Below are 12992 nucleotides of genomic sequence, written 5' to 3'. Positions count from 1 at the left end.
TTCATAGATGAGGCTATGAGGTTAAATGTTCCCCAAAGTCGTGCAGAGAGTAAGAGAAAGAGCATGAATTTAAACCAAGATCATTCTTTTCCAAATTCAGTACTCAGTGCGCTTCATCAAGATACCCATTCCTGGGTAGCACTGTGAAGGTTAACTAGTTATAGATAATCCTGGTTGATGAAACAGTATTTCTCCTGTCTAAGGACTGACTTACAGAAACTAGCCCAAGCCAGGAAACCCCAAGAGTCCTGTCCATTTCCAAGCACTAGAAAAAGGTTTGAGTGGTGGCTTGGGAGATTTCCTGCTTTCACTGCCACCTCCTAGGATTAAGGGCTCTTCCTAGAGGCTATGACCTCTGGATGATAGATTTCTGCTTAACTATTACACATTATAATAAGTGACCCTCCTCATTTTACAGATGGTCCAATCATATACTAGAAAAATCACTAAATAATATATCCTTTGAATCAGTAATACCACTGCTCAACAAATACCGCAAGGAGGTCAGAGACAAAGAGAAAGATTCCATATAGACAAAAAATATATAGTAACATTTTTGTGCCAGCAAAAATAACAACAAAAACTCTAGACAGTGTGATTAGTGTGAAAGGAAGCAGCATGTGGAAAGACTGGAGTCAGCCAACATGAGTTCAAATCCCAGCTCTGCTCTGAACAACTCACAGCCTTGTGAACTTTATGTGGTAGACTTTAAGGCAGCCACTGAAGATTTTTGATCAGAAGAGTGGCATGACTAGATCTATTCATAAGAAAGATGATTCTGGAAACAGCATTTAAAGATGGATAGAATAAGATGGCTTTATGGGAGGCATGCTGACCTCTAAGGAGACAAACTATAGATGGATGTTAACAAGAGTTTATATTATAGGATAGTGGTAGTGGGAATAGAGAGGAAGGGACAGATGAGAAAAGTTGTAGAGGTGAAATCAACAGGATTTGGTAACTGATTAGATCTGTTGACTTTGAGGTAGTGGTACAACATTGAAAGCAGAGAGAGCAATTGAAATCCAAGTCAGGAGCTCAGACATGAAGTCATTGTGTCTACGTAAAGGTATCATTTGAAATCATAAAATTAGATGAGGTTGACAAGGGAGAGAAAAGAAAGCTAAACTCTTGGGTATCAAGCATACTAAGGTGTCACAAGTCAATCAACCAATCAACAAGCATTTATTAAGTGCTTATTGTATGCCAGGCACTATATTAGATGTGAGAGATGCCAAGACAAAAATTAATGTTTCCTGATTTCATGAAACTTACATTCTCTTGGAGTGATACAAAACATATACAGAAAAGTGACTATAAGGTTTATATATAAAGTAATTTCAGGGGGTGGGGCACAGAACTAGCAGCTGTGGGCATCTGGAAGTCTTCATGGAAGAGCTGCTATTGAGCTGAGCTTTGAAGGAAGCTAGGGATTCTAAGGGTCAGAGCTGAGAAGGGACTACCTTCTACGCATGCCAAGCAGCCTGGGCAAAGGCAAAGATATGGTAGAGGTAGTAACTGGAAGCAACAGGCAGAGGATAAGAAACCAAAAGGAGTGGTTAGAGAGGCAGCAAACGCATCTGGCCAGTAGGATCTCTAAAGTCAAGGGAGAAAAAAATTATCTAGTAAACAAGGATAAGGTGAGAGGTACTTAGAAATTTTTTAAAAAGTAACAGATAATTCAAAGATGTGGGGAGGATGTGTTGATTGATCATTAGCCACCTTTGGAAAAGCAGTTTCAGTGCAGTACTGGGGATAGAACACAGATGCAAGGGACCGAAGAGAGAACAGGTAATAAGGAAGTAGAAATAGCGGTTATAGATATTTTCAGGAAAATTAATAATAAGAGAGGTAGGATGATAGCTGGGCAAATAGAGCATACATGTTTAAAAATAAAACAGACAATAGATAAGACACCTCTCCCCCTGCATCATATCTTAAACCTAGAGCTAAAAAAGACCTTAGATGCCATGGTATCCAATCCTGTTTCTATACATGAGGAAACTGAGGCCGTAGGAGGTTAAATAATTTACCCAAGGTCACATGGGTTTTGAGCATCAGAGACAGGATTTGAACCCAGGCCCTCCGACTTCAGAGCCAATGCTTTTTCCACTATATCATACTGCTTCCGTAATGGGCAAACAATTGCCTTTTTTAAGGATTGTTTGTAGGCAGATGGAAAGGAGCCAGAGAAACAGGATAAAGGGACAAAGGAATACCACGTTATCACGTGCAAATGGTTTTTTTCATTCCATGCTAGTGATTAATGGCATTCTGAAGAAGAATGCTTTGATGATAGCTAATTTACATGTCGTCAGAACCAAAGGATAACCAAGTTTGTGTTCATTATGGAAAATGCCCTTCTCTTAGTTTCAGCATGAATCCTTGTTCAGGTTATTTCCTTTTCCTTATATGCCTAACAAAAGGAAGCTCATAGCCCTTGGGTCACAAGATTTTTTTTTAAATGAAGTCCCCAATTGCCCCCAAATCAGGAAATATAAATATAGCAGTGTGTTCTGTGCTCAAGCAGCAGTTCCAAATAAGGGACAAGGCAGAACAGAAGGCTCCTGATGCTGAAGAGACCAACGGGAACCCAAAAGACCTCAGGAAGAAAAAAAGGGGGGAAAAGGCCTAGCAGGTTTAGCTGAAGACCTTTCCAAGGTAAATGCCCACTGCAAGAGAAATAGCCAGGGAACTCAGGTTCTAGGAAATCCATGTTCAAAATGCAAAGGAAAGGATTTTCTGAAGCATAAAACTGTGTAGAACTGGCCTCAGGGCCATTGTGTGAGTGATAATGCCATATATTGGAAATGGGTTTCTCTGACAAGAAGGAGCTGAAGTGCTCAAGAGCCTGGTTGGGGTAGCTCCTTAACAGAGGATGCACCAATAGATAATATAAGCAATAATTTCCTGCCTCAGCGCATCATTATCTCTCCTCCCCACTCTCTGAGCTTACAGCAGGCTCAGAACTGGGAGCAGAAGGAAGGAGGGAAGGTGATGCTAAGGAACTTTGATGGGAATAGAAAAAAATGTGTTCATATACTCATATTTTGGTTGCCCAACTTTGGAGCCAAGTATTTTGATTCCATTTAGTGCTTATGGACATTCAGCAAATATTCAACCAAAAGCAGATTGTGCCCAGGGGATTGATGATCCAATGCCAGAATTTATGTCTTAGGAAGGACATTCCTCTTAACAAAAAATAAATGCCTAAAATTAAATTTTTAAACTGTATTTTTTCAACCATGTCCTTGAATTGAATTGCAACAGTACTAAACTTCCCAGTGTGTTTGTGCTGTGTTGTGATATGATGACCCTGAAAGATAGCATCTGTCTGTGCCCATAAAGATAGAATGTTTTTGGCCATAGATTGGGCAAAACTATGGGTGTTGGAACAATAACAGGAGGGATTCCCTACATGACCCACCCAGGGAAGCTCACCTCTTTGCCTTTTCAGTTATGTACATCAGAAATATTCTCATAGTTGGTGACTAATAGGACAGCTGACAGCAGCTAGAGTCACAGTGGGTCTGCATGTTTGGCATTCCTTGTATAGCTTGGCCAAGAAAAGAAAGGCCCTCCCATGTATCTTAAGGCACTGTGAAAGCAGGTGTCTTTAGTGGGTTGCAACCAAATTACTTCAAAAAGCTTTAGAGCTAGTGTTGAACAGTGGGAAGTCACTTGTTCCAAATCTCTTGTTCACTTTCTAAACCCTCATTGATTACTTCCAGCAGTCAGGATTGGTCCAAGGCAAAAATTACAGAGTCGATGAATAGTTGATCTTCACATTTCCCCTAGGCCTCCCTTTTCAGAACTTCCACCATCCTCCCAGCTTGGCTGACCAGGGACATCCCAGCCAATTTAGTTCAATTCAACAAACATTTATTAAGTTTTGTGATGGTAAATTAGGCTGCCTTTTGTCTCATTTCTCATCTCACCCTTAGTCATTGAATGGGAGTTGCCTCAGACAAACCAAGACCTGGGAAAGACCTTAATTTAGAAAGGCCAGTCACCCACTGCATCCCAGGCCATTGGCAGTAGTCTTGACTTTTGTCTTGCCACTGGACTTTGACTTTGAGAAGCTCTGCCTCACTTAAATCCAATTCATGCTTAAGTCAAGACCTTCACTCTGTGAACAACAGCAAACAATCTGTTTAGATCCTAAGTTATAAATCTCACTTTTTTCTCCCAACAAAACATAGGCAGCATAGTATCACATACGAAGTAGCAGATCTGGAGTCAGAGGAAACGACTTTGAGTCTCAGCTCTCTCACTTGCTGTGTGACTTTGGGCAAGTCACAGGTCCCCTTTGAACCTCCGCTTCCTTATTTGCATAATAGGGACAATAATTCTTACACTCGGTCTGAAGAAAGGGCTGAGAAGCTTTTAAAGCACTAGACAAGCATAAGTTATTATGTACCTCCTGCTGGCCCCATTATCCCTGCTAATATGATGATGGGCACTACTGAGTTAATGCTACCTCTCCCGGATAAACAAAGGTCAGGAATTTCCTGGAAACATGATGTCTAAGCCTAAAGTAGAGTCTTTTTTTTAATCGATTAATTTATTTTTAATTTTCAGCATTCACTTTTAGGAGATTTTGAATTCTAAGTTTCTCTCCTCCTCCCCAAGACAGAATGCAGTCTCATATAGGCTACACATGTATGATCGTATTAAATGTATTTCCACATTATTCATGTTGTAAATGATAAAGCAGAGTCTTTAACAGCACCTTGGCAGACTTGGGGGAAGCTCTTCATGCCCCTCACATCATAGTACACATAGTATCTAACATGTAGTACACCTGCTTTGCTGACATAGCATCATATCCTAAAAGAAGAAAGTGATTGTAGAAGCCATCTAGTCCAACTTCTGCATTTTAAAAATGAGAAATCTGTGGTTGAAAGCTTTTGAATGACTTAGTGGTGTCACAGAGTGAACAGATCGAGGATTCAAACCCAAATCTGCTGATTCCAAATCAAGCACCCTTTCCCCAGTACCACTCTTGTCCTTATGCATTCAATATTGTCTATCCCTTTAATCCTAAAGGAAACATTAACTACTAAGAACAGCTATAATAATTTGGCAAACTCATGCAAACAAAAAAACACCCAAATAAATCCTGATGGGATGGTGTTCGGGAATCTTCTTGTTCTCTCCCACCCATCCCTGCAAAAATAAATAAATGAAAGTACATCTAAATATGCATTCAATAGACTGATTTGGAGTGGTAGCCAAAAACTATTGGTAGTTCAGTTAATACGATACAAAAAAAGCAGTAATAAAGTTGTTGATGTTAAGGGACGTGCTGAAAGGCTATCAAGGGTAAAATTTGGAGAATTTACTGTTTCTTTTTTTCAGGGCACATTCATCAACAGACCTGCCCTTGGAGTATTTCCTCCAGAAAATTTTCCCGAAAAGCTAAAGGAGTCCTTACTTTCGGTAAGTTCAGCATGAACACTTTGTCTTTGTTAAAATAAGAATATTATACTTGACCTCTTTTAGATTCCAACTACACTCCTAGTGTATAAATACATTGACTTCAGGGCTGACAACCACCTCTAATTGGCCTGTGACACAAGAAACGGTTGCCAGCAGTAAGTCACTAACTTGAGAAAGCACCTCCTGTCCCCCACTTCCTGACATTTGAAAGTCAGCATCCCATATTCCCAGCTTGTCAGGGTCCAGAGATCTCTTATACGAGTACGCTCAAGAAAATAGAAAAAGACCCAAAAGATGTCAAAGGTGCAACCATTGCTAATCTTCTGACAGTCATCATCATGTAGCCCTTCGATATACTCTGTACCTAACAAGACTTCAGGCAAGTTCTAGCACAACCCAGTACATAATACTTATACCACAGAAAGCAATATAGTCACACAGGTAAAATCCACCCAGTAACCAGATTTCCCGGATCTTCACTATTCTTGCAATTAAGATTTCTCACCTGTCTTGCTATTTCTCCATAAAGACATTTAGCTCCAAAGCCACCGAATAAGGACCACTTTAGAAATAATCACCTAAAGTTGTGGGTCTCCCTGTTTTACATCCTGTCTATACGTAGTTTCAGGATACAAGAGAGGCTGATTGCTTTCCAGCTCTCACAGATCAGTCACCTTACCTCTGTTTCTCTGGCTATGTTAACACTCAGTGGTTATGAGTTGGGCCCAACGCTACTTTTTTTTACAAATATTAATTCTCAGTCATCAGCGCTGCTCCATCACTTCATATCAGAAAAGCAAGAGTCAAGAATATATTTGCAGTTCAATTCAGTAAATAATTCATTAGCACTACTATATTCAAGGCACAGTATACACTCTGGGGATACAGAAACAAAAATGAGACAGTTGCAAACTTTAAGAAGTTTATATTCTACTGAAAATGGACAGTATAACAGGTACATAAATAAGGAAGTAGAAAATTATCTGAGGAGAGGAAAAACACTAACCCCTGCAGGAATCTGGAAAGACTTCACAGAGGAAATGACACTTGAGCTACACTTTGAAAGAAAATAAGGATTCTAGGCTAAGGACCGAGGACATTTCAGGCCTGGGGGGACAGCTTGCGAAAGTGTATGGAGACAGAAGATGGAATCAGCTAGCTGTCTAGCTTGGCTCTACTATAAAGGATGTGAAGCTTTAAATGTCAGACTAAGGAGTTTGTGTTTTATTATAGAGGTAATCGAGAGCCACTGAAGATTAGTGAACAAGGGAGCCATAATGATCAGACCTATACCTTAGGAAGAGTATTTTGCCAGCTGTATAAGAGAAGGGTTGGAAGCTGGGGTTCCAGTTAAGCTATTACCACAGTCCAGGGAAAAGGTGATAACAGCCTGGTTATGTGATTGAATTGAAGGAGGTGGACTGATCTGATATGTTGGGAGGTATAATAGCTTTTGTACTTGATTGGATTTAGAGATGGAAGAATGGGAAGAGTCTAGGATGACTCTGAAGTTGTAAATCTGAGTGACTGAAAAGATGGTGGTGCCCTCAGTAGAAACAGGGACATTGGGAAATAAGTTGGAAAAGATCTGATTGCATCCAGATTTTGATGCCAGACCAAAGACTTTTTATTTTGTCCTAGAGGCATTACAGAACCGCTGAGCCTTCTATAGCCAAGTTGTGAAATGATCCTGTTTTTCAGGAATATAAATTTGACAGCAATGTGGAGTTGGAATGGAGAAGAGTAATACATTAAGAGACCATTGTAATAGATCTAGCAAGAAGTAATGAAGGGGCCTGAATCAGAATTTTGTTTCTGTGAGTAGAGAAAAGGTGACAAATTTGAGAGATGTGGGAGAGATAGGATTGACAAGTCTTGGCAACTGATTAGACAAAAGAGAGAGAGAAGAGAGAACGAAGAATTATGGATAACTCCAGGATTATAAACTTGGATGACTGGAAAGATGGTAGTGCACTTGACAGAAACAGGGACTTAGAAGGAAAAGCAGGTTCAGGAAGAAAGACATTGAATTCTATTTTGGACAGAGATGGTGAGATGCTTAAGTGGAGCTGTCCATCAGGCATTAGTGATGTGGGACTAGATCTCAGGGCTTGTAGGTGGAGACATCTGCAGAAAGGCAGGAATTGAACCTGTTGGAGCTGATTTGATCACCAAAGGAGAGAGGGTAGAAAGACAAAAGAAGTGGGATAAGGAAAGAGCTCCCTACAAAAAGGGGATGGAACTCTGATCATGGCCCAGCAAAGGAACTAAGGAAAAAACAACCAGACAGGTAGGAGAAGAAGCACAAGAGAGCAGTGTCATAAAAGCCAAGGGAAGAGAGTATCCAGGAGGAGAGAGGGGTCAGCAGTGTCAAAAGCTACAGAGAGATCCAAAAGGATAAAGACTAAAACAAAAACAAAACCCATTGGATATAAGATTGCTAGTAAATTTAGGCACTTAACCTTGGGAAACAAAAAATAAAGCTTGAGGTGTTTAGTATTCATAACTGTATCTCACAGCTTGGTTTGTCTGCCTTTTCCTAGGTGGCCCCAAAAGGCCTCTCCCAGATTGTCACCATGTCCTGTGGCTCCTGCTCTAATGAAAATGCCTTCAAAACCATATTCATGTGGTACAGGGTGAGTCTGTCTCATACTCACAAAGGCCTCATCAATTTCCTCGTCTTTAAAGTGAGAGAGTTAGACTAAGTTCCCTCCAGCTCTAGAAATCTATTTTACACTATGATTTGAGGAGGAGGAAGAGAAAACAAGCACATATATGTACTATGTGATATATTTCCAAAGTAATGGCTATGAATGAACCAAAATACAATAAAATAAGCTAAAGCAGAGGAAAGAAAAGAACTTCAGGTGGGTTAATTGTGGGGGGTTTCCTAAGGACAAGTTTAAAGCCCCAATATATTTGAATTTATGATCAGATGATACTCCTCCTCAAAAAAACAAAGGAAATCTGAATGAGCCATTCTATGGGAGAAAAGAAAAGGGAGAAAACTGATCTAGGACCACTGGAAGAGCTGGAAGGAACCTTGGAGGGCATCTAATACAACATTTTGTGAATGATGGGGCTGAGGCATAAATAGAGAAGAAACAGTAAGAACGATGAGGTAGTTCGGGGCTGCCTGGAGAGTGTATGGCGGAGGATTCTGAATGCCAAGGCAATGAAACCCACTAAACTATAACTTGGAGGACAAATTCATTGTCTTTTAGCTAGCTAGCTTACATACCAACTAATGTGACTGTACAGAGTATCCACATCAACCCCAGCAAAAGATAAGGGACTTTACTGCCAACTGAACAGCACAGCTTTTGTTTCCCCTCTTTCTTCACGGATTCTAATAAGAGTGACGAACAACAGCCACAGTAATAACTAATATCTATATAGAACCTACTATGTGCCAGGCCTGCACTATGCTGAGCACTTTACAGATACCTCATTTTATCCTCACAACCACCCTGGGATGGGGAAACTGAGGGAAACAAAGCTAGCAAGTATCTGAAGCCAGACTTGAACTCGGGTTTTCCTGACTCCAGGCCCATCACTCTATCCACTGTACCACCTAGCTTCATTATTTCTACATGTGCCCCCTTATAGCATAGGGCTTTTGTTTCCAGCTTCTGACATTGGAGGGCACAGTAAACATTGCTTGCAAAACAATATCAGGCCGGCCCCACGATGTCCTTTTGTTCTTTCCTGATAAATAAAATCTTTTTGGTCGGTGGTGGGGGGATTGTTTTTGCTTTGTTTCAGAACAAGGAGAGGGGTCACGCTGGTGCCACAAAGGAGGAGCTAGAAACGTGTATGATTAACCAGGTAAATGGAGTTGCACTTATTCTCTCAACCCTGGACTTGAAAGTATGGTTGATACCCAATGATAGTCTGATCGCAGCCCATATACATCCATGTATTCTCACGAGTGAACATGAGATGATGAATTTCCCTGTCTGGTCCCTTCCTCTCTCTCTCTCTGTCTCTCTCTCTCTCTCTCTCTGTCTCTCTCTGTAGAAATGTATGTGTGTGTATGTGTGTGTACGCTGGACCCAGATGGCCCTAGAGGAGAAAGTGAGGCTGGTGACCTTGCACAGCCTTCCCTCACACAAATCAAAGTCAACTGCAAGTCATGTCATCATTTCCCTGATGTCATGGTCCTCTTCAAGAATGAAGGACAAACACAATATATATGTATATGTATATGTATATGTATATGTATATGTATATGTATATGTATATACACATACATACGTATATATGTATGTATGTGTATGTATTTCCATTAACACCAGGAAAAGATTCTTGGCCTCCTGTAGTTGGGCATCTATAGGGATTTCTCTGGGAAGCTTCAGGAATTTAACTAAGAGTATGGTCAAAAGCTGACATTAATGGAAGGCCTAAATATTCCTTCAGTGATATGAAGAGGTAGAGCTAAGAACAGTCTCAGGAAGGTGCCTTTAGCTCTTAAAAACAATCCAGACCTCAGGGTCCCAGGATTCCATCTCAAGTCCTAACTAATATCTCCAGCTTGAAACAGATAGAATAGTGTCTATATTCCAGACCTTTTTCTAACTCTGGTGGGTGACCAGGAAGGATCATGGGCAAGAGCTGCTGCATTTTACTTGGGGATGAGACGTGCTATTTTGGTGTCTATCTTGTTTCCTGAAGAGCTTTTGATATCTCCCATGGGTTTTGTTGGATTGTCTTTCACTTTGAATTGTCCTAGAGGGATAGTCATCTCAACTGCAGCTATGAACCACCCACTCCAGGTCCCTCACATACATTACCAACAGTAGCATATGCCTCAATGTGACTGTTACTTGGTGGTTTGGGCCCACTAAATCTGGTATAAATGATTTATCTTGTTTGTCCATCTAATTGAATTGAGAAGCCAGGTTAATCTGCATTTGGTGGGGGGCAGAGGTAAGGATAGGGAGGCTATTGCTATGTTTCTTAAATTCTTTTTTTTCAGTTGTTTTTTTCTTGAGGGGAGAAGGCAGAGCAATTGGGGTTAAGTGACTTGCCCAAGGTCACACAGCTAGTAAGTGTGTCAAGTGTCTGAGGCCGGATTTGAACTCAGGTCCTCCTGACTCCAGGGCCGGTGCTCTGCTCACTGCACCACCTAGCTGCCCCTTATGTTTCTTAAATTCTAAGAGAATAATCTCTGGCTAACTTCAGAGAACAATGTATCCTGGCCCTCCATGAGGGCATAGTGACTGACTGTTTTATGTTTCTAGTATCCAGGTTGCCCAGACTACAGTATCCTCTCTTTCATGGGTGCATTTCATGGGAGAACAATGGGTAAGAGTGCCACTATTACTTGTTTGCAAGTTGGTATTTCTTGGCTTGACAAAAAAATTACAGAATTTAATGTTCTGAGGAAATGTATATGCCCACAGGACATTGGGGAAGAGACAGGAGCTATCCTAAAGAGGGGTGCTGCTATACACCTCCTCCTGACTGTTGATGGCTCTGGGGGTTTTAAAAGAGCTGGGCAAGAACCTTCCATCTCTTTTTCAAATGCTGTTCTTCTCCTACCCCACACAATAAGATTCTAATTCTTGAGTTTTGGGGGGGTTTTGGGTTTAGGTTGCCTAGCTACCACTCACTCCAAAGCCATTCACAAGCTAGACATCCCTTCCTTTGACTGGCCCATTGCTCCATTTCCCCGGCTAAAGTATCCTCTGGAAGAATTTGTGAAAGAGAATCAACAAGAAGAGGCCCGCTGTTTGGAAGAGGTAACAATATCCCCCAAGCTGTACTTGTACTGGCTTTCCTAACCTTACTCCATTCCTCATTCTGAGCCCTGGAAACATCTTATTTATCAAGTCAGGGTTAGGAAGCATGCAAACAAAGGGTCTGTCTGAGGAACTGAACAGCTGCCATTAGTAGAGAAACTGGTCAGAACCAGAGCCGTGTCTCAGCAATGTGAAATTTGGTCCTTGTTTCCCAAATGCCACAAAAACCCCAGATACAGAATCAAAAAATCTTATGGCTAAAAAGGACCCAGAGCCCATCCAACTGAACCCCTCCATTTCCCACATACAATTTGGAAATTGAGGCTCAGAGAGGTCAGGTAACCTGTCCAGTGTCACACGTCTTTTCTTCTTCCCCCAACCATCCCCAGCTTTTCATAAAACCCCCTTTTGGGCACCTGTTCCTCTCCAGACTTCCATTAAACCTCTAAAATAATAATAATAATTCATATTATTGTACTTTTTGTATGTATATATATATAGAGAGAGAGAGAGAGAGTCTCTTTTCTACTTTCTTCACTGCACCACTTCATATAAGTCTTCTCATTTTTTTTCTGATTTCCTCATTGTTTCTTACAATACAATACAAAGATATTCCATTATATTCATATACAACAATTTGTTCACCCATTCAATCTATCTTTTTTTAATAACTTTCTACCCTCCTTTTAAATTTGTACTAGTATAAAAGGTGCTGCTATGAATATTTTATCATAACAGGTATTTTTTTGGGCAGGGGGAGTATGTGCTCAGGCAGCCAGACAACAAGCAATTATTAAGGACTTACTCTATGCCAGGCACTATACTAAGTCCTGAGGACACAAATACAAGCAAAAAGAAAGACTGTCTCTGCCCTCAAAAAATGTATGTTCTGGGGCGGAGCCAAGATGGCAGCTAGAAAGCAGGGACTTGCCTAAAGCTCTCCCCCAGGTCCCTCCAAACACCTATAAAAAATGGCTGAACAAATTCTAGAACTGCAGAACCCACAAAATAGCAGAAGGAAGCAGGACTCCAGCCCAGGATAGCCTGGATGGTCTCTGGGTAAGGTCTATTGCACCGTGCTGGGAGCAGAGCCAAGCAGAGCCCAGCATGGGTGGCAGCAGGACCAACCAGACCAGGAGCCAGGTGGAACAGGCCCTAGCGCCCTGAATCAATGAGCTGTGGCAGTTACCAGACTTCTCAACCCACAAACACCAAAGACAACAGAGAAGGTTAGTAGGAAAAAACTGCGAGGACAGAGTGAAAGGGGTTTGTGGTTCGGCCACGGGGCAGCGGAGGTGGTGCAGCTACAGAATTACAGCTGCAATTGCTTCTGGTCCCGGGCTCACCTGGTGGGAGAAATTAAGTGGCGGGCAGGAGTACAGAGCCTGCTCAGATCTGAGTCACGGTCCGGGTTGGCGGTTATTGGGGGAGGAGGAGCGCTGCTGTGGCAGAACTTGCTGTGTAGAAATAGCTCTGAAAATAACAGCATAGCCCCTCAAGCTTGGGACAAAGTACTCTCTACAAGCAGTCGTACCCAGACAAAAAGCTCAAGGGTCAAGTAGTTGACTGGGAATATGAACAGGCAGCGAAAACAGACTCAGACTTTGGAATCTTTCTTTGGTGACAAAGAATTCCAAAACATACAGCCACAAGAAGTCAACAAAGTCAAAGAGCCTACATCAAAAGCCTCTAAGAAAAACATGAACTGGTCTCAGGCCATGGAAGAGCTCAAAAAGGATTTGGAAAAGCAAGTAAGAGAGGTAGAGGAAAAATTGGGAAGAGAAATGAGAGTGATGCAAGAAAACC

General features: G+C 41.4%; 1 protein-coding gene across 2 annotated transcripts in view; it reads left to right on the top strand.

Annotated features, from left to right (window-relative positions):
* The window catches only part of ABAT (4-aminobutyrate aminotransferase), a 132649-nt gene that overhangs the window by 104247 nt on the left and 15410 nt on the right, over positions 1-12992 (top strand). For both annotated transcript variants that reach the window (XM_036739331.1, XM_036739330.1), the window contains 5 exons: positions 5362-5442; positions 7986-8078; positions 9208-9270; positions 10686-10749; positions 11038-11186. In XM_036739331.1, the coding sequence (XP_036595226.1) occupies positions 5362-5442; positions 7986-8078; positions 9208-9270; positions 10686-10749; positions 11038-11186 (450 nt within the window). The remainder of the gene's footprint in view (positions 1-5361; positions 5443-7985; positions 8079-9207; positions 9271-10685; positions 10750-11037; positions 11187-12992) is intronic.

Source organism: Trichosurus vulpecula, chromosome 9 (genome assembly GCF_011100635.1).
Source record: "Trichosurus vulpecula isolate mTriVul1 chromosome 9, mTriVul1.pri, whole genome shotgun sequence".
NCBI classification, from domain to species: Eukaryota; Metazoa; Chordata; class Mammalia; order Diprotodontia; family Phalangeridae; genus Trichosurus; species Trichosurus vulpecula.
This window is presented reverse-complemented; position numbering and strand designations above follow the sequence as displayed.